This window comes from Coptis chinensis, chromosome 1 (assembly GCF_015680905.1).
Source record: "Coptis chinensis isolate HL-2020 chromosome 1, ASM1568090v1, whole genome shotgun sequence".
In the NCBI taxonomy this organism is placed as follows: Eukaryota; Viridiplantae; Streptophyta; class Magnoliopsida; order Ranunculales; family Ranunculaceae; genus Coptis; species Coptis chinensis.
In genome coordinates this window covers 77008395-77028920 of record NC_141456.1, presented here as the reverse complement: position 1 = coordinate 77028920, position 20526 = coordinate 77008395, and the positions used below count along the sequence as shown (strand labels likewise).

The window sequence follows — 20526 nt, the reverse complement described above, 5'->3', positions numbered from 1 at the left end:
CACCTTCCCAGCCATGTGATGTTTCAGGAATTGTAACCTTACTTTTGATATGAAGTGGCTGGCTTCCAACTCCTCCTTAATCGCTCCGAACGATATATTAAGAGCGCGGTTAAAAATATTTTGAGTTTGTTCCAACTTCATATCAATGTTCCCTTGCATGGCTCTTCCTCTTATCAAGACTCCTAGGAGTTGGGAGACATCATCCAAAGTGATAGTCATCTCCCCAAACGGCATATGAAATGTGTTGGTCTCCGGATGCCACCTCTCCACAAACGCAGAGACCAACACTGAATCCTTATGCTCGTATACTCCCATCACAAGATCATACAAACCCATCATTCTGAGCTCGTTTTCAAATCTAGGAGAGTTTTTAAATTCTAACTCCATATCCCATTGATTTAACTTGGTTAGGTGTTGACCACACTTCAAAACTCCACGCTCCTAAAACAATAAAGAAAACAAAGGGTCAATGAGGAGAAGATTTAATTTCGTAAAAAAAAATAATTAAAGTACTAATTAATATTAATATTATCTGCCCCTCCCAAACATCGCAAGAAACGTGCACAACATAGTCATATAACAGCTGGTCCTTGACATGTCCTAGCCCTTTAGTCGAGCCACCACCATATGTGCCTAGTTGGTACTCCTTGTCTTTCTTCGATTTTCTCACAAAAGTTTGAACAGGATGTACCACCGATGCCTCCATTGTTTCCTCCACCGCTTCCTCCTCATCATCATCATCATCATCCTCTTCCTTATTGTCATCCTCCTCCAAATCGTCGTCCCCCTCCTCATTGTCGTCACCAGACTCTTCACCATCCTCCTCTTCCCCTTCCTCATCACCATCAGTTTCCTCCTCTTCACTATCACCACCATCTAAATTCTCAGGAAAAACTACATCGGCATCCTCATCCTCATCTATATCCTCATCTAAATCTAAATCTACGACCTCATCTACAATATGAGCCCTTATTTCTTTCTTCCTTCTTCTTTTATTTTTTCTACTACCTCTAAATCGCCTACACCTACTACATTACTCGGATCAGTGGTGTGGGGGATATATATTGTCATCAATATATTCACGACACGTGTCATTGCCATTGATCATATCATGAAACTAACTTATTGGATCATTACAATTGGTCATCTCAAGAGTCATGAGTTACCAAATAGTTACAAAATTAACATGGATACAGAGCAATAATAGCTATCAATGTAATATTAAATATCATCAATGAATAGAGCACTAAAAGTGGATCTCATTCAATTCATAGAGCACCAAAGGGGATTCTATATATTTCCTCTCCACTCTCTAAACAAGGAGGAGAATTCTATGCTTCTTTTCCACTCTCCATCTTCTCCATTCGCCATCGATCATTCAACCATAGAATCCTAACAACGAACTATGTTCGACTTGATTCCAGGTCATTAGCGAACTAGATACGTAGGCAGTTCGATCCTTCAAACTCAGTCACAACATCATTCTCCCTAAAATTCCTATACACGTAAGGTTCACCCAAAAAGAACTTTTACATTGTCGCCGTCTGTGGATCGAATAACTTGAAAATTCATCTACTCAAATTAAAGTTCTATTGCTACTTTCAATTTTCAAGCCCGCGAAGCATGGTAATGGTTGTTCCGAAGAGAATAATCAAAAAGCTCACTCACCTATGGAGTCAATCAATACATGCATAAAAGATAAGTTTTCATTCCCATTATGAGAACTTTCTGTTTGTTTGCTTTTTTTCTTTTCGACATAAGATTACATGAACAACTAAAGTTTCAGTTCATTTTTGAACTTTCTTGTTTCTGATCAACATAGTATTCAATACTCAGCAAGGTTCTTCTTTACATCAGTAATATGAATAACAATTTAAGCATCATTAGATTATTTAATTTGCGTCGGATACATTGGAAGCAGCCTAAAGACCCTCGATTTATTTGTGGCGGACATCTCTTGGTCCATACACTTCCTTATTTTATGCGACCTGATCATAAACAATATTACAATCGATCTCTGACTAAACTTGGCATGCATCGGCTTATATTGAATTTTGATCTTATTCCGTAAATCATTTAAGAACACTTAAACTGCTACTGGTTTACATCTTATTGGTGGTTCACGAACCCAGAATATTGCCTTGTTGCCTACAAGTCATTCCTAAGTCAGCAACCTTATCAGTTCCTAAGGTGGATCTTAAGCAACCGGAGCAGCTACAGTATTTACAAGGCGATGAATCCAATCCTAAGAACGCATTCCAGCCATCGCTGGACTACGTGTCACAGGGATCGATCTCAGATTTCAATCAATTTAACCTCAACATTATCAACATATTTATAAACATGTCATTCAGTTCTCTACCCATTACAGTTCGATACTTTACAACTCGATCCTTGGCAGATCGCTCAAGTATACTCCAAGGGCTACCAAAGTCTCCCTCCCACATACAGGGACCCTATATATTAACCTGCAGAGTCTATTGGCTATGTTGGATTCACTTGGGAAGACTAATATCATGCGGTGACCAAGCCACTTATCTCTTTTTCAAGAGAATGCATTTTTTATCTCAAATTTCTAGATTAATATTCCTACTACTATTTTATATATGCATTGGTATTTCAAGGCTGTGCATTCTACAAGGTGGAGGAAGGACAGGAGAAAAAGATAATACACGTTTGAACTCGAGCTTGAATCCTATGACTCCCAGTCGCTAAATGAGAATACTGCAACAGTTACTTGCATCATTTTCAAGTCTTAACAGCGCACTTAGCAAACGAAATAATTTGTTATTCCTTTGTCTAACTTTCAAACAATAAGAGGAATCACCGGCCAGCCATGGATACAATAGAAACTCATAAACTTAAATGCTTTGAGACAGCTGGGGCTAGCTACCCATATATTGCAGGTCGTGCATAGGTCAGACCCCGACCCAGCAACGTGCGAATGTTTAACTAAGCTATCGACTTTGATAAGACATTGCCCTCACCAAATTTGATCAGATGGGGCTACTTTGTATATATTAGCCTTTACCGACCTGTGACATATCATATTGTTTTATCTACTTGATATCAGGCGACCTAATGATCTATTGCAGGGGATAACAAATGTCGCATAGTTCGATTCAGCTGTGCTGGTCAAATACCAAACTGGGGCTAACTACAACTAGCTTCAGCGAGCCACGCCCTACGCATAGTCCAATTCATTTGTGATTTAAGCTCAATGCTCCATGCAAATTGATATTACTGATTTCTTTTCGTACGTACAGCTCCCTCCTTAGCAGGTCGCCTGTACTACGAACTGTCGCTAACATAAAACAGATGAGTCGCTCGAATTGTGAAGTGGAGGCTCACTCCCTTGCAGTTTATTAATTGAAATCCAACCAAACTGGGGGCTAGCCAAAACCATCTACGAGCTGGAGCTAGTTATTGTCATCTAATCATGTTCAATTCAGTTATTATTTGAGCCCAATGCTCTATGCATCTCCAGAATTACCATCGTTAGTTCGTACTAACTTTTTCGTGCCAGCTTGCATTTTTATAGGAAAATTAAATTTCAAAAATAAACTGGAGCTAGCTATAGTCACGCCAATTCAAGGCTAGCTATCAACTGCGATCTCCAAATTAGGACGCTCACTAGAGCCACCAGCTCACTAGAGTAGGCAGACTCACTCGGGTCACGGCGCCCACTTGGGTATAATGCTCACTCGAGCTCAAACGCTACATAGCACCACCACTTCTCACTAGTTGGGGACCTATACTTCTAGGACCGACTCAGTGTAGAAGGCTCTCTAAGAGCACTAGGCTCCCATGGGCCACATCGCTCACTTGAGCAAAACGCTCACTCAAGCAGAACGCTTCCATAAGCATTAAAAGGTCCCTTGACCTACGCTCACTCGAGCAGAACACTTCCATAAGAGCTAAAAGGTCCCTTGACCTACGCTTACTCGAGTAGAACGCTTCCATAAGTGCTAACAGGTCCCTTGACCTACTCACTCGAGCAGAACGCTTCCATAAGCGCCAAAAGGTCCCTTGACCTATGCTCACTTGAGCAGAATGCTTCCATAAGCGCTAACAGGTCCCTTGACCTACGCTCACTCAAGTAGAACGCTTCCATAAGCGCTAAAAGGTCCCTTGACCTACTGGAGCAGAACGCTTATATAAGCGCTAAAAGATCTCTTGACTTATCGAGCGTAACTCTTACATGTGTCTCTTGACCCACGCCACTCGAAAGCGTAACGCTTCCATAAATGCTAAAAGATCCCTTGACCTACTGAAGCAGAACGCTTACATAAGCGCTAAAAGGTCCCTTGACTTACTAGAAGCAGAACGCTTACATAAGCGCTAAAATGTCCCTTGACTTACTGAAGCAGAACGCTTACATAAGCGCTAACAGGTCCCTTGACCTACGCTCACTTGAGCAGAACGCTTCCATAAGCGTTAAAAGGTCCCTTGACCTACGCTTACTGGAACAGAACGCTTATATAAGCGCTAAAGGGTCCTAAACCTACGCTCACACGAGCTCCAACATGCTCACTATTCCACTTGGACACATGTCAAATTATTTCTCTCGACAAATCATTCTTAAGAAAGCATGACCTAACGAGAGGGGGCTGTGTGGGGGACATATATTGTCATCAATATATTCGCGACACGTGTCATTGCTATTGATCATATCATGAGACTAAGTTATTGGATCATTACAATTGGTCATCTCAAGAGTCATGAGTTACCAAATGGTTACAAAATGAACATGGATACAAAGCAATAATAGCTATCAATGCAATATTAAATATCATCAATGAATAGAGCACCAAAAGTGGATCTCATTTAATTCATAGAGCACCAAAAGGGGGAGGGAATTCTATATATTTTCTCTCCACTCTCTAAACAAGGAGGAGAATTCTATGCTTCTTCTCCACTCTCCATTTTCTCCATTTGCCATCGATCATTCGATCATAGAATCCCAACAATGAACTACGTTCGACTTGATTCCAGGTTGTCAGCGAACTAGATACGTAGGCAGTTCAATCCTTCGAACTCAGCCACAACATCATTCTCCCCAAAATTCCTACACACGTAAGGTTCGTCCAAAAAGAACCTTTACAAGTGGCTTCTCGATCCCCTCTACGGGCGGATGCCGACGTGGCCTTTCCTCTTTTTTTCTCAGGCGAGTTAGCACGATCCAAACTACTACTACCGCCACTAAGCAATTTCTTAGCACCTGTGTAGATGGTTTTCGCTACATTCTTCACATTCTTTGATCGAGGAGCCATTATTACTACAAAAAATAGTGATAAACAAGTATTAGTAACAAGGTAATTTAAAATAGTTATCGTCCTCCGAAAATGACAACAATTCTTTCTTTGTATGAATTCAACAATTCTTTTCTGAGTTTCCCCGTGATATGTATATTCTACTACTAATTCAATTAATAAACAACTCAAAACCAAAAATAGGATTGATCGTCTTTGGCAAAAGGAACTGACTATATAACACAAGGAAACCTCATTTTTCATTCGCAAACTTAGTCATGACAATGTAATACAACCACCAACGAAAATCAGGTCATGACAATGCACACACTCAACCAAATTCACAATAGATAGTGTAATTATAACAATCCCATTTCAAAGGGCCCCATTTCAAGATAGATAACATGCATGGATATCAAGTACAATAGTGTAACTTTATAATTATTTTCAATACCTTCATACTAAATCAAAACAAAAAATAAGACAAAAAATACAGAACAAACAAATTTCACAATAATACTTAGATAGACTTCAAAATTTATAGCAACATTGACAGTAAATAACCCATATACAATTGACAATAAATAATTTATAGACAACATTGATAGTAAATAACCCATATACAATTAGTTTTTAGTTTAACTAGCAATGTCATACACCTACTTCCTAAAACCAATTTGCGTCACCAAAATAACTAAACTAGCAATACCATACACCCACTTCCTAAAACGAAATTTGCATCACCAAAATAAAAATTAAAGATGGGGTAAAGATTAAAGAAAAAAACATAAGACAAAATTACCTGATAAATGGATGAGCACAAAACAAATCAACCAGAGCCCGAATCAAGCATAAGAACTGCTAGCAAAAAAATATCCAAATTTCAAAAGACTGAACCCAAAACTAATAGTAATAACTATTAAAACCCCAATGAACTGAACTGAAAATGAACTGCAGTGGCCTATCAATGTACTGGGAGTTTATTCAAGTATTCAGCTGGCCATTTTCAGTACACTGATAGACCACTTCAGGCCATTCTCAGTTCTGACATATTTTCCAATAGCCTAAACAAATCAAATGCTAATACAATCAATCATATATAATTTCCTCCCATCCAAACACCAATTCAATTTGTAATAAACTCCCAGTCCAAGTCCCGATTTCAACACTCTCCAAACAATAATAACTTTATCAATGAATGGGTCTGAATTTACTCTAATAACTAATACATTTACATAATCAAAACAACAAAAAGTAGATCAATGCAAAAAATACAACAAAAATGTCAACATTGCAGAAATCGAATTTTTTTTACTTGCCTAAAGCTTGAAGACAACAATGAAGTTTGAACTCTATTTGAGAAGTAGAGAATTTGGTTTGAGAAAGTCGGAAGTAGTATCTATTTCAAAAGTTGATAAAATGAAAATATGATAAGATTTTTGGTTTGAGAAGTTCGAGAATTTGGTCCTAGAAGGTCGGAACTTGTGGTTTGAGAATAGGAACTTGTTTTTGTTTTTTCTGGGGAGTGGGCAAGAGACAAAGGGTTTTTTTGCTCTGGTTTTGTTATTTCATTCCTTTGTTTTGTTTTAATTGCGTCCCTTATATTTCGAGATGATCTCGCGATTTTGAGTGGGCGAGACTAGAGTGAGTGTATCCTCTCCATATATATATATACTAGCTATTTGGCCCGGCCTATGGCCGGACTTGCTACATAGATAGCTAATGACTCAAAAGTCTAAAGTCTACTTGAATAAATAATATATGTATATTGATAGCTAATGATTCATTGCATATTTTATTTGAAGGGTTTATATTTTTCTAATTTTTTTTTAAAGAGTTTTGGCGAAGAGTTTTATTTCTAGGTTTACAAACTCCCTTTCAGTAGCGAGTAGTCTATTTACAATAGAGTACGTATTAAGTACTGATAGTTTTAGACTTCTAGTCTGAAGACGCAAGAGGAAAAATTGTAGGACTTTGCTTATACATGGCAAAAACATGATCCTTGAGCACTGACTTGGTCTCACCCAGTTTCCTAGCACATAGCATAAACAATGTGTAAAAAATAAAATTTCCAAGAACAGTATTGATAGTTCAAAATTTTGTAGGAGTACGTTTAATGTTGTGTAGTAGAAAAAGAGACAGTATAGTGATATTCTAATCCCAACTCGATATGTTAATCTATAGTCGATACCAAAGAAAGTGAAGAATACTTAAGTAAATTTTAATTCCAAATTAAACGTAAATTGGAGATTAGAATTTTGTTGGCTGGGCCTGCTACATTGATAGCTAACAATTCAATAGTCGAAAGTCTACTTGAATATCTAATATATGTACAAAAAAGGTAAAGATCACTACTTTATTATTATTTTCTTCGCCCATTTGAGTTGAATCGATCTTCTTCACACTATGTTGTTGTTGTTGATGATGATGGTTTGGAAAAGAAGAAGAATGAGAAGATGGGACCACTGAAAAAAGAGACCATGTGATTCCAGCAAGCCTCTTATTTCTTTGTTATTCCGGGACTGCATTTCAGTTTTGCTTGTATGCAATAAACTGACCACTACACAACTACAAAAACAATAAAACATAGATGCTCTGTAGTTGTTTCTTCAACTGAATGAAGATTTTTATAGTATGCTATGCACAATCTACGCTTTTGTTGAAAAATTACAAAAATGATAAACAGCTAAGAGATAGAAAATCATGCCTTTCTTCTTCTTTCTAAAAGTAACTCGCTTTTATCACGGCTAGGAAAACTCTCGTCAACAACTCCATGCCGAAATTGAATGAAATTGGACTCTTTTCTGTTTCCATCGGTTTTACGCTTTTCTTGCTACAAATTTGAATCTTTCCCATTTTTTTCTTTGCCATACTCTCTAGATTGGCTTCTTTTAGTTGAGAGAAGAACATAACTAAAGGCTTGGAGTATCTTTTAAATCTAATTACTTGAAGAAGAGAAGAATAAGAGAGAGAGAGTTTGAAGAGATGAATTTTTTTTTGGAGAGTTGGAAGTGTTTTGTAGAATTGAAAAAAAAAACATGGAAAAAGGTTTTTATCTATTTTGGTACATTAATAGTGGATGATCTTATGATTATGTTTACATTGTATTTCAATCATCGTACAAACGTTAATAAATATTCATACGCAATAATATAATCAACAAAGGATGGAGATTATTAAAATCCAATTGTGCATGGCTGAGAAGTGGAATGAGTAAATGAGTTGTAAGTGGAATTCATGTATGCGCAATCACAACCAAGTGACGAATAGTATAAAGCAATTGACCAATATTTTTGTGCATGGGTGGCTTAATTGAATTTATTTATTTAAAACATGTGAGGTTTTTTCTAGACTAAACCAAGTTATTACGACTTAAATTTTAAAATCACCTACAAAAAGATTCTGAAAAGTTTTGGTTGCTTAAGTATTGAATCCTATTAATTTCACATAGCAAGTTTCGATTGTAATCCAATACTTAGTGTTCTCATTTCATCAAACTAAACTCATTCTAGATAAATCTCTGCACAAAAATAATTTATTTCTAAATTACATAGTAAGCACCGATCTAGAAAACAACAAAAAAGAGTTTTCAAGAGTTACTTGAGTGATAGTCTCAAAACCCATGTCTTTAATAGCTTTCATGGTTATAATTGTGCACTAAGCTATCATTATACCTTGCTCCGATCCAATAGAATTACAAAATCAGGCCGCCACCAAGGCATTTTAAGGCAACCGTGGCAACTGGCAACCCCAGATGAACAATATGAATCTAAAAATTCCATACTAATCTTCTTCTTCTTTTTTCTATCCGGCTAGAGTTGCATATATTTTGGGGCTTAACTGCAGAATGGAGTTGAACATATATATGTACATTACTCTGACAGAAGCATCCTTTTTATAAAGAGTGTGGAAGTTCATTTTGAGTTACTGATATAGCTGAAATTGGATATTTGTCTTTTCAATTTTCTAAATTCTAACATACACTCTCCTTAACATACTTCCACATTAATAATTTTATTTCTTCTAAAAACGTTTACACAACTACCAGTAGTTGCTATTAACAAAGGAAGATGGCACACACTTCTAAGAATCATTCTTTGTTTGCAATTTTTCAATGCATTTTGATGAACCTCAGATAAAAGAATTTAAGAATAAGAATTCTGCATATGAAAACGAACAACGTCTCAAATGAGTGTGTTTCTCACCGTGAGATGTTGAAAGAGGAATTCTGTAATTCATCTGTACTAAATGATATTTAGCAAGATAAAGCTTCATAACTGATATATTTCCACCAGAGTCTCCAATATACCTACAGTGTTGCAGTGTGTCTCTAGTGACATGTGATAATCAAGAACTTTGAAATCCTACATAACGTTGGGAAAGCTGGAAAAGCTTACGCATAAGAAGTTTGTTGAACGACTATAAAAGAGGTGATATCTTCTTTCAACATGAACACATCACACAATTGCTTCCTCTCTATATCCCAGACCTAAGAAAATGCAGTGGTTTAACAAACCAATAATTAAGTCACAAAATATTACGAAGGGCCAAAGAGTGCATAAAAATAAGGCCTAAAAGTAAAACTGCGGATCACATTTGTAAAGTGAACATATGACACATAGTTTCTTCTGTAAACAAAAGCTTAAGTTATAAGACTGTTTTTGGACTTACTACCAATCACATTTATGAGTAATGAGTCAACATATAGGACTTGCCTCAATGTTGTTCTGGACAGTAACATTAAACAGAATGCCTTGGTTCTCAAGAAACTGTAACAACACAAATAAAAAACAAATGTCAATTAAACGGTACGTAAAGAAACAGGAATAATGCATGCAATGAAACCACTAAATAGTAAATAATATTTAAACCTGTATAAATTTGCTCGAACTCGTCATTGGATTGTAGTAGAGCTTGAGTAATATCTTTACCAAGTAACTTAATTCGACCATCTCTGTAACAATCAATATATTGTTTCAGTCTACATCACTACATGCTATATATATGCATAGGATAAATAGATAAAGAAATAAAAGGGAGGGATCCGCTAGAGTTGCATATAGTCTGGGGCTTAACTGCATAATGGAGTTGAACATATATATGTACATTACTCTGACAGAAGCATCCTCTTTTATTACGGTAATGGTTGCAACTGATTCAATTACAATGTATGAATGTAATTACACTATTACAGACACCAATACCAAAATTGAATTTCAGTAAATCGGTGACTTCTACAACAACAAAAGTGGCTTGTCAAGAGAATTGGCCAGCCAAGGAGATGTATAAAAAGAGAATAAACAGCATTGGCTAACTTGTACACTTCAATCTCGAGAAGATTAGAACTGAAACTTATCACCTGTTAGATAAAAGAAATCAGAGTAAGGCGGATATTCATATCATAATATCAATTTGAACAACTATAAGAATGACGAAAACAAAATTTACCTATTTACTCATTGACAACATTTGGCCAGTACCCATTATATACCTTGATTGCTCAAGCATAGTAATCTTCTCTCTCATCAAATGCAACTCCTCAATCAACTGCGTTTCGCTAACCTGCCACCAAAGAAACCCAACTAAGAAACCAACAAAAATTTAAACCTTTTAAAATCATAAAACAACATTAGGGAGGATATATAAATAATAAATATACCATGTGCTTCTCGCATTTTTTTTATACTCTTCCAACTCTTCTAAAGCATTCTTCAACTCATCTTCGATATCAAGAACACAAACCTCAGCCTCTTTAGCCCTTTCATCTGCTTCATTAGCAAATTCCATCAACGCTTCTCGATCACGATCATAAAGCAAACACTCTTTCTCCCATCTTGTACACTGGTTCAAAAGATTAGTACACTCAGTAGCCAACTTCTGACTCTCCTCCACAAATTTCTTCAATGCTAGTGCACTTTGACTCGCTTTAGACTAAATAAAAAGTCAAACAAAATAAAATTATATATAAAAAGAATTAAGTTTAATTATATAGACAAAATAAAAATAAAAATGTACTACTAACCCTAGCATGGTCGATTCTTTGGTCTTTTTCTTTTAATCTGGAATGTAAAAGAAAATACGGATCTTGAAGACGTTTTCTTGCTTCTTCAAAGGCACAGAGTTTTAATTCAAGTGTGTTTGTGGAAATAAGGAGACCTAAAGAGAAATCGATTGATTCTTTAATGAACTCAGTTCTGATCATAAGATACAACAAATTATAGAAGATACAGGCAAACACATGATTTCACTTGGTCCCCTCTATTCCTTATTTGAAACCTCGTCTTCTAGTTAAAATTTTTCTACATGTATCAATATCTTCACTAATAACAGAGATGCCAAACCTCCACTCAATGACTGGTATATAATGAAAATTTCTAAAATATCAGTTTTGGAGGCATCTGATAATTTACATCCAGGAACGGTAGTTTGTTCTATGGTCACAACTTAAGGAAGTGGGACGAAACTATAAAGTCTAATATAGCTAACCTAGTAACCTGGTACTAATAATACCGTGATTATCGAATAGGAACAAAGTCAGGAAAAACCGAAATGAAAATTAAGCAATGCACTGTCCAGAAGATATGCAAGAGCCATTATTACCTGGTAAGAAATCTGTGGTTTCTGTAGGATTACCACCACTGTAGACACTGGATTAAGTAGCAGAACCGCCAATGTGCAACACATTCAAATCTGGAAATTTATTGTCATCAGATGCATTTCAAGCAGTGCAATATATCTCTCCGCTAAAAGGAATATAATATCTTCACCATTATCATTAGAAGAAAGAAATAAAAATATTAATCTTCCCGTCTTTTATTATTGGAGCCTGTGCTGGACCAGTTTGGTTATATTGATTGATTACCCTAAATATCTACATTGGGCATGCCAGTGCTCGTAATATAGATTCTGTGACACCCTTTTTGAACCATTTAGAAGATTTCACGAAAGCCCATTGTTGAATTTCTAGTTTCAGGTTGCAATTTTGTATACAAATTGTGAAGTCTGACTAATAAGGAACTTTAAATGTCTCTCACTTGGTCCTTTGACAAACTTGTGGAACATGGTTCCTTCAAGAGAAGTACTTCACATGGCAGGTTAACTACTGGTGGGTCATCTACTTGAATTCAAGCCTGTAGAGCTTCAGTATGCCCAAGCTGGGCCTGTGTTCTAGATCAGCTCTAAAGAACTCAACGATAAATGACAGATTAACAGTTATGTTAAAGTTAAAAAGAGGAAAAAGCTCACATGAACCAATGACAAAGAAGACAAAGAAGCCAAGCACGATGGGTGTAACTGGATAGTCAGCCCCTTTCTTTGCAGTTGTTTTGGGCAATGCTGTTCTTCTCAAACTTCTCCACCTTCCTATCTGCAAGACGCCTTGAAGTTGTCTACAAATTTTTTGATATCCGGTAATCAGATCTTAATTCAACGGCATAAAATAGTATAGAGAATTAAATGAAACTGGAACCGGGTGGCGCCCCATAAAAGGGTGGAGGCTGGTCAATTATGCGTTGCCGTTTAAGACCCAAATCACGCCCATTGCCACCATCACCATATTTCCTTCAGAAACAAATAAAAAAAAAAGAAAAAGAGAGAGCGCAAACTCAATATTCACCCGAATATGATCATTGGGGTCGATGACATTTGCAATGCCATTGGCAAAAGGTTATGAAACTTCAATAATATTGGTAAGGTTATTGCAATAGTTTGATTTACTTGATGAATGGAGGGCTTGAAGGGATGACCTTAGTACAAAAATAAAGTAGTGATGATATTACCTCTGAAAACCGTAAATGACTATGGTAAACATTGGAAGTCTTAACAATTGTTTCCCATGTTTGATCAACAGAGGGAGGCTTGGAACACTTTTCTAAATGAAATGCAGCAGAATTCTTGGAGGAAACAGAAGGTAAGGTACGCCATAGCCAAGACTCAGAAAGTGATTTTGGTAACAGTGGGGCAAGAGGAAACTGTGAAGAGTACACATCTGGACTACCCTGATACACTTCTCTTAAGAACTATGGTTTATCAAAATCCAGTTCACCGCTATTCCATACATTTGAAGACATAAAGGACCTAGCCTCCTGATCAAGAACATCACCGTTTCTAAAGCCATCCAAGCTATGTCTATGTCTTGCAGGATTTGGTCTATCGGAGGAAGACAATAAATTGGGAGAACCAACCTCTGAGAATTTGGGTTTTGAAATTTTCTTCTCTTGTGGAAGATCCAAGTTGTGGAGATCACCAGAGCAAGATACTGCAAGCATGTCTTCCTTTTCAAAATGTTCTGTCAGAATTACAGAATCGTTCTCTTTGAAACCAAATATGAAATGGAATTGTTCACCTTAACGCTCTTCACTTCCTTAGGAATGCCAAGAAAACCCATTCCTTCATGAAAGGGGGATTGAATAGCCTCACTCCGGTAAGGTGATATTTCGGAACCCCCTGAATGCATGCGGGATGATGATCCTTCAGTTGTCTGAGAATTGCTCCATATTGTTAGCTGGTTGGATTCACTTGTCAGCTTACTCTCATCCCCCAGTGGTTGAAGTCCACTCATTTGTTTATGTTTATAGACTGCTTCCCAGTTGTTCTGTTTATAAAAAAGTGTAAGACACGAACAGAGAGTTCTAGTAGATAATGACACCAACATTTAGGAAAGAGGTAGGATTACTTACCACATGATCAGGTTCAATGTGTGACCTGGAATACGTGGTTTTAGTGATTTATCACATCTACATTCCTCTAAAGTTAGTGTCTTAAATACATCAGCTACCCTTACCTCTCCTTTCTTCGTGTTTTTGTCCACCACATCAATGCCACGGGATCTGACTTAAGTATGCAATATGTGCACTTTCGTCTAAATTGGCAAACATCTGACATCGAGACCAAATTCTATTCATATCTGTTGATTGGATATAGATGATTTCTAAACGTTTACGTTATCGGACCTGCACACTCTAATAAAGAACTAAGTAGAATGAATTGACGAATATTTAAGCTGATACACTTATATATGATAAGACGTGCTAGGAAGGATTCAATGGCTGACTTGCCCATCTGTACCTCAAATTCTCAGTTTGATCTTGGCATTGCTGTTCAAAAAGCATGTGAGAATGTTACACTGGCATTCAGGTTTTTGTATCCTTTGGACATAAGCATCAAAGAGAAAATAGAGGCGATAGCAGGGTCCTATGGTGCCAGTGGTGTCGAATACTCAGAACAGGTAAAACCTTCACTTTGTGTAGCAATGTTTTCAATCCCCCTCTCCGGCACACCTTTTTTTATTCATGTTCTCCCTTTATTTTGTAGCAGTCTTTCTTTCTACATTATCCTGTTGGTCATTCTTTTTCACATGCTCTTTCTTTCTTGGTTATCTAGGCTGAGAAACAGATTGAGATGTACAGCAAGCAAGGATTTTCTTCTCTACCGATCTTCATGGCAAAAACGCAGCTTAGTGCACTAAGACATTCTCTTCCTGAAAAATAAGTTATGAGTGAGCGGATAGCCGAATACTACACAGTAAATGAGAGAACTTAAGAAAAAGAGGAAGCATAAGATTTATGTATACTTTGCTTATAATATATACACCCCCTTGGATGCAATCCAGCAAAAGCTTGCATAGCTGAATCATCATAAGAAACTTGCATTGCAGACAAACATCTCACAACCTGTTTCATTTTGGTGGAAATCATGCATTAATTACTAAGCATTTGTAAAATAATCCATAAACCACCACATTGGCAGAAAGATCATATCAACAGTTCTCCATTCCCTGGACCAGAATAACTATACAGAAGAAAAGCATCTGCCCTCCCTTTAGATATTCCCTCCCTATATGGTCCCAAACTACCCATGCCAACTTATTACCTCCACTGTTACTTGTTCTGACCAGCTTTCATGACAGCCACTTAACAACAAAATCACCCCCACAAATGACACCCCTAGTTCACTTTTAAATCTAATAACTCCCCTGAAATTTCAAAACTCAAAACAAAACATTACTTTTCCCTTCACTTACAGAAACACACATGGTCAAAGCCATTTATTTATAACACCAGAACAACCCTTTTCTCCTTTCCTTTGACTAATAGGGCCTTCATGACAGGACTTACATAGTGGTATGCACCAATATATGTTGCTTTCTGATCTTGAAGTACACCAAATAGGGCCGTCGTCACAGGACTTCAAGAAATGACAGAGGATCCACCCCAGACCCTCAACATTCACACTGAATTTGATTTATGTCCCCTCATGCACGATGAGCTCAAACCATTTCTTGAAGTCATCTCCCACATCGGCACCTTTAGAGCTCACATAAGTTACTTATATAACGTCTCCTCAGAAAGGAGCACCAACTGGATTTGTGTTACCAATTAGGGATGTCAAGGCAAGCGTTGGTGCCGGATTCATTTATCCTCTAGTGGGGACCATGAGTACAATGTCGGGGCTTCCAACTCGGCCCTGCTTCTTTGACATTGATGTGGACGCTACTACTGGGAAGGTTCTTGGTCTGTCTTGATTGCAGTTGAATATTTTCATCTGTTGTATTGTATTCATCTGCCCTGTTGTGGTAGTTTCATATTTTAACAGCTTTAAGAAGCAGAATAATACCCAGAGTTTGTCCTGATTTTCAAAGCATAAAATTCATGTACCATGGATGTCTTTTTCAAATATCTCTTTTCTTTCACCGGTAGATGATTCTGCTTTATAGACTTTATATTCGTGAAGATCAACGGCACTCCAAGACTGATTTCTTCATCGAAGGTAACTACTTGAAAGTTGCATTCTTCTTCATCATTTGATCTTTGTATTTGTGGTAGCTTCTCAGAAGAAATTATTGTCTGTTCTTGAGCTTGCATTAGCTCCGAACCTTTGAGAACATATTCTTGTCCATGAACTGGGTAGATGTAATCGTTTTCTGATAAATCATGCCACACAAATCCATTCTTATAACTCCTATAATGAAACGAAACAGAGAGAAACTAATTAGTTTCATATATAAATAATGTACCGTATGTACCTCTTGGATGACCAAGAATACATGCTGGTCATGCCTTTTCCGCGTAAAGAGTTCAAACGATTTATTACATCTGCAAAAGAAGATTAAATCAGTAACGAAATTAAGTTTTAGATAGTGGCTTCTTGTAAATGGGTGCCCAAGAAAAGCGAGTTGCAGCCGCTGTGGTGGTGGCCATGACTTGAGGCTAATGCGTACCAAGTGTGGTGGTAATGGCGGTGAATAAGAAGTGATAGGTTTTGTTTTGTTTTTGTTTTTTTATTTTTTTTGTCTGGTGAAGAGTTTTTTTTTTTTATCTTTGTTTGGATTACTAACAATTGAAATCTGCAAAAAAGGGCGTAGAATTCATTTTTTTTATGAAAAATCTGATGTGTCAGTCTCAGAGAAAAAAGGGGGGCTGACGTGGGTCACTGGGAGCATTCTCAACTACTCAGTATTAATGGTCTTTGATTTAACTTTAGTAAATATCATTTTGGATTTAACTTTAGTAAATATATAAGATTATAAAAAACGGACTACTATTTGAACTCAGACTGGCGAGAATATCTTTTCCATTATAATGTTCACATAAGAGGTACAATTTATGTGACCCCAAAAAATATCGCTAGCAAAAAGTTTTGTAATGAAATCAAATATGTACCAGGGCATGGAAGTTGGAGCACATGGATAATGTTTTTTCAGACTTATTTTGTATAAGTTCGTCAAAAAAAAACCTTTAGAGCTTCCAAGCACGGGCATTAACTAGTTTCAAATACAAACTAGGGTTTCATTTCTCTTTCTATTTCTTATATTTATTGCTAATCTATTATTGGTGGGTTCTAAGAAGCAAAAAAGAGGAAGCGAAATAGAAGATGTATGGAAGAAGGGCATCTCAATTATTGAAAGATCTTTCCACCAATGAGCCTGGTCAACTTTCTTCTTTCGATGTAAGCTCAAAACTTATCTTGCCTCAATTTATATTTCTTTTTGGCTAATCTGTAATCACATGTTTTGTAGACTGATGCTTTTGATCAAGTAATTAAAGAATGTGATGCACACCACATTGAGCTTCAGGGCATGATGAGGTACATTTTTTTTCATGAGTATCCTCCAGTGCAAGTGGCTGGGTTGAACTCGTTTTAAGTTTCTAAAACATAATGCTTAAATATGGGAAATGCAATGTTGAATTACGGTATCATAATGCCATGTGGCCATAGGAAAGTACTTATTATGTCAGGTGATTATCTAGGCTCACAACAATGGTAAAGTAGGTGATTGTTTTTTTTTTCCTTCTGATATTAAAGTTTCAAAGAAGGAAGGAGAAAAAATTGGAAATCTGAAAAGACAATGTAATCTTAATAGAAAGAACTGACGCATCTCACCCAATTTCCACTCAAAACACAGTTGAGTAAGCGCTCATATCCTCTGGAACATTTTTACTAGTATAGGATGTTGGCCCAGCGGCCCAGGCTATCTTCATGTCGTTGTGCCCAATACTGTCTTGACTCTGAGAATTTTACAAGCAATTGATACTCTTCAAGAATTATGTTAGTATCTAACTATTTCCATTATTCGTCCTCTATATAATCTATTGACAGGAAAATCCAAGAAGAAGGGTTGGACATACAAACAACTAGAAATGCAGACCATTATGGTGCTGTTATTCACCACCTTGCTTTAATACGTAATAAGCGTTGTCTTATGGCTTATGTGTGAGTATTCTCTCTGTGCTTATTTGTTTGTAGGAAACTGGTTCTGGCTACCTTTCAATGCATTTTTTTCATCTTTTCATCTTTTTATCTTCTTATCTCATGATTTTGTTACTAACCAGGTACAATCGTGCAGAAGTTATCCAAAGTTTGAGATGGAAGGTGGGGGCTGTCCTCCCACAAGAAGTTCAGCAAAAGGTTAACTACTCAGAGGAAGAGTATTTCAAGAATCACTCTGCAGCCTTAGAGTCGTACATGTCAGAGATGGAAGTCGATTTGACTGTGGTAAGTTTCTATCCCTCTGTCTCTCAGACACAATTGAGTGACTGTGACACAGTGGTAGTGTACGTGTAAATAATATTGGAACATGTATGGAATTGCTGGAACTTAGTATTTTTCTAGCTTTATACAAACAAAAATCGGTCAAAATCAATTTACAAGCAGATTTCCACAATTGCAACTACAGCCATAATAGTTGATGTCCAATGGGAATACTGAACTGAGTTTAGGACTGGTAAATGTGTCAAATGCGTCAAAAAGATGGTGGAAGAAGTGGCATCTTGTTGACCGTCATAAGATATTTAGCTGTTAGAGTAATTGATCAGCCACTGAAGTTTCATTTTTGATTTCAATATTGATGTCAAATCAGTTTCTAAGAAAAAGTTTTTTTTTTTTTTTTTTTTTTTTTTTATTGGAAAGCCTGTTTTAAATGAGATCAGTAACCCTTTGATGCGGGCGGGGTTCGAGCCCTAGAAAACTATAGGTAATATAATAGTTTTTTGATTTCACCCAAAGGTTTTACCGACTTTGCTAGTCGGCACCTGCAGAAAAAGTTATTTTTCCTTGTGAGGAAGTTAAATTGTTTGGCAATGGAATGAGTTAGGCTTGATTGACGATGTAAACTATAGCAAGTATTGAAGCATGATCTCATTATGATCAGTAGCTTTCGTTATGACTCAACAGGCTATGCTGTAAGAGAGTCTAAAGCTTTCTTTCTGTCCATGTCTGTTTAAATGTGCACACACTCAAGCACACGGATTTGTACGCATGGATTAGTAGTTTTGATTTGTTATCATAAAATCACCAGGATATGGTTCCCCCAAAGGATCCTTACATCAAAGTCAGGGTCCTTGATGATATTGGTGACGTGTTTCTTAGTGATCAATCACCAAATCTCGCACGCCACTCTATACACTTTCTCAAGCGAACTGATGCTGAGCTGTTCATATCGCAGGTGAATTAGGCTTTATTCTAATGTCTAGAAGTTTACTATTACTGTTTCGTGAAGTTCCTTAATAATATTTTGTAACTTATTTTTTATAGGGCTTAATGGAGGAGCTTCCCAGTTGATAAGACATTTAACATAGAACTGTAGCTCATGAATCTTGACTAGCCAGGTGTACGGGGAAATATAATGCCTAATGCATCGTCATAAATGCTTTTGTTGACATTCTAATGGCCATTTGTAGGCAAGAACACGACTTTTCAGATCTAATATTGAAGTCCTAAATGGATTTGTTTCCTGCTCGGGACCCTTCCGGTCTGAAAGACTGAAACTAAAGATGGCATGCATTTTCAGAGTGTAGTACACCAAATTGCCATCCTACAGTGGAATGAGAGGTTGGTCTTGGTTCTTCTTACCTGCCATCTAGTTGTACGCTTATATTTACAACAAGACCACAATTGCATCTCATTTTGCTTAAAGCTATTTGATATTTATCTTTATTTCTTGCTGGTCAATCTGGTCTCATCAAAGTCTGTCCAGTGTTGAAGATCACAGGTGCAGTGTTGAGGTACATTTACAGACAGTGCCTAGATTATCACGAAACGCTCAGAAGAATTCAACCTAAAGTTGTTTAGATCACACAGGTTGTTGTTGAGAATAGTGAACTCTTTTGGCCTACTACATCCGATGCCATATGGTTCCAATGTTAGATTTGGAAGTAGCTTACTAACTTTGTTGGTGCCCCACAAGCCAAAAGAGGCAGTATAAGTAACGCATATAGTTAGGTTTTAGCGAGGGGAAAGGAAACTTGAAACAGCTTTGCCACTCCCGCAAAAGAGTGGTGTGAGTATCTGAGATTCGACACCTAGTCCGGTAGTCCCTACCCATGGGTTCATTTAGCACAGGACCACCTCCCTGTCTTGCCTTGCAATCACAGATAAGTACATAACAACCCCTTTTGCACAACATATTATTGTAATAATCAAGTTCTGATTTGACATGAGATGATGAGCTACTGTTAGCACAAAAAATTTCATAATTAGCTTCAACCTGGTACTCTTTTTCTTTATTTTAGGCAGTACGAATGTGCTATGGCTGAGTTTGTTGGCTCCACTCTTTGGTCCTAACCACCGTCCACCGAACTTCTAGTCCAAGGGAATTAGTGCTCGTTGATGATAGTAAAAGTTAAGAGTAAACAAATGTGCCTATAGGAGTTGTAGGTGTTTTACCTGTTTAAGCAACTGTGTGAGCCCGTCCACATGGTAACTGTGTACCTCAGGTTTCTCCATTGTTATAACGGCTTCTTATTTGAAAGATGACTTGCAACCGTTAGAAGACATT

The 20526-nt window shown here is 37.0% G+C and overlaps 3 protein-coding genes across 5 annotated transcripts; 1 reads left to right on the top strand and 2 right to left on the bottom strand.

The window, feature by feature from the left end:
* Positions 1–4676: 4676 nt before the first annotated feature.
* LOC147525240 (uncharacterized) lies at positions 4677–10977 on the bottom strand. 3 transcript variants are annotated; one of them, XM_086605777.1, is made up of 8 exons: positions 10912–10977; positions 10744–10814; positions 10124–10206; positions 9968–10021; positions 9650–9741; positions 9458–9561; positions 6055–6110; positions 4677–5278 (listed from the first exon to the last, which is right to left on the bottom strand). In XM_086605777.1, exons 3-7 carry the CDS (start codon positions 10202–10204, stop codon positions 6082–6084), a joined length of 360 nt encoding a protein of 119 aa, XP_086461903.1. In that variant the 5' UTR covers positions 10205–10206; positions 10744–10814; positions 10912–10977; the 3' UTR covers positions 4677–5278; positions 6055–6081. The 3 variants fall into 3 exon arrangements, 2 of the variants coding, with proteins under 2 accessions (XP_086461903.1, XP_086461902.1); XM_086605776.1 differs by lacking the exons at positions 4677–5278; positions 6055–6110 and adding an exon at positions 8774–9092; XR_015221138.1 differs by lacking the exons at positions 9458–9561; positions 9650–9741; positions 9968–10021; ... (1 more) ...; positions 10744–10814; positions 10912–10977 and adding an exon at positions 6572–8062 and having other exon boundaries at positions 4769–5278.
* Positions 10978–11042: 65 nt separating this feature from the next.
* LOC147525239 (uncharacterized) lies at positions 11043–16009 on the bottom strand. The gene is made up of 9 exons (XM_086578779.1): positions 14824–16009; positions 14035–14730; positions 13931–13955; positions 13553–13845; positions 13334–13400; positions 13031–13270; positions 12498–12640; positions 11853–11942; positions 11043–11183 (listed from the first exon to the last, which is right to left on the bottom strand). Exons 2-7 carry the CDS (start codon positions 14133–14135, stop codon positions 12554–12556), a joined length of 813 nt encoding a protein of 270 aa, XP_086434905.1. The 5' UTR covers positions 14136–14730; positions 14824–16009; the 3' UTR covers positions 11043–11183; positions 11853–11942; positions 12498–12553.
* A 756-nt stretch (positions 16010–16765) lies between these two features.
* Positions 16766–19700, top strand: LOC147525238 (uncharacterized). Its single transcript, XM_086605770.1, has 6 exons — positions 16766–17198; positions 17269–17336; positions 17850–17963; positions 18083–18245; positions 19048–19194; positions 19284–19700. The coding sequence occupies exons 1-6, from the start codon at positions 17124–17126 to the stop codon at positions 19308–19310; spliced, it is 594 nt and encodes a 197-aa protein (XP_086461896.1). The 5' UTR covers positions 16766–17123; the 3' UTR covers positions 19311–19700.
* The last annotated feature ends 826 nt before the right edge of the window (positions 19701–20526 follow it).

What these genes read in the sequence shown, in the direction of transcription:
- LOC147525240 (XM_086605776.1), bottom strand. Translation starts at nt 10,204, where the DNA reads ATGGTCGAATTAAGTTACTTGGTAAAGATATTACTCAAGCTCTACTAC. An exon ending in CTGTCCAGAACAACATTGAG is followed by an intron (nt 9,742 to 9,967) that starts GCAAGTCCTATA and finishes GCATTTTCTTAG; the next exon opens with GTCTGGGATATAGAGAGGAA. An exon ending in TCCTCTTTCAACATCTCACG is followed by an intron (nt 9,093 to 9,457) that starts GTGAGAAACACA and finishes TCCATTCTGCAG; the next exon opens with TTAAGCCCCAAAATATATGC.
- LOC147525239 (XM_086578779.1), bottom strand. Translation starts at nt 14,135, where the DNA reads ATGTCAGATGTTTGCCAATTTAGACGAAAGTGCACATATTGCATACTT. An exon ending in GTGATGTTCTTGATCAGGAG is followed by an intron (nt 13,271 to 13,333) that starts GCTAGGTCCTTT and finishes GATAAACCATAG; the next exon opens with TTCTTAAGAGAAGTGTATCA. An exon ending in GTCATTTACGGTTTTCAGAG is followed by an intron (nt 12,641 to 13,030) that starts GTAATATCATCA and finishes AAAAATTTGTAG; the next exon opens with ACAACTTCAAGGCGTCTTGC.
- LOC147525238 (XM_086605770.1), top strand. Translation starts at nt 17,124, where the DNA reads ATGTATGGAAGAAGGGCATCTCAATTATTGAAAGATCTTTCCACCAAT. An exon ending in GAGCTTCAGGGCATGATGAG is followed by an intron (nt 17,337 to 17,849) that starts GTACATTTTTTT and finishes ATCTATTGACAG; the next exon opens with GAAAATCCAAGAAGAAGGGT. An exon ending in CTGAGCTGTTCATATCGCAG is followed by an intron (nt 19,195 to 19,283) that starts GTGAATTAGGCT and finishes TATTTTTTATAG; the next exon opens with GGCTTAATGGAGGAGCTTCC.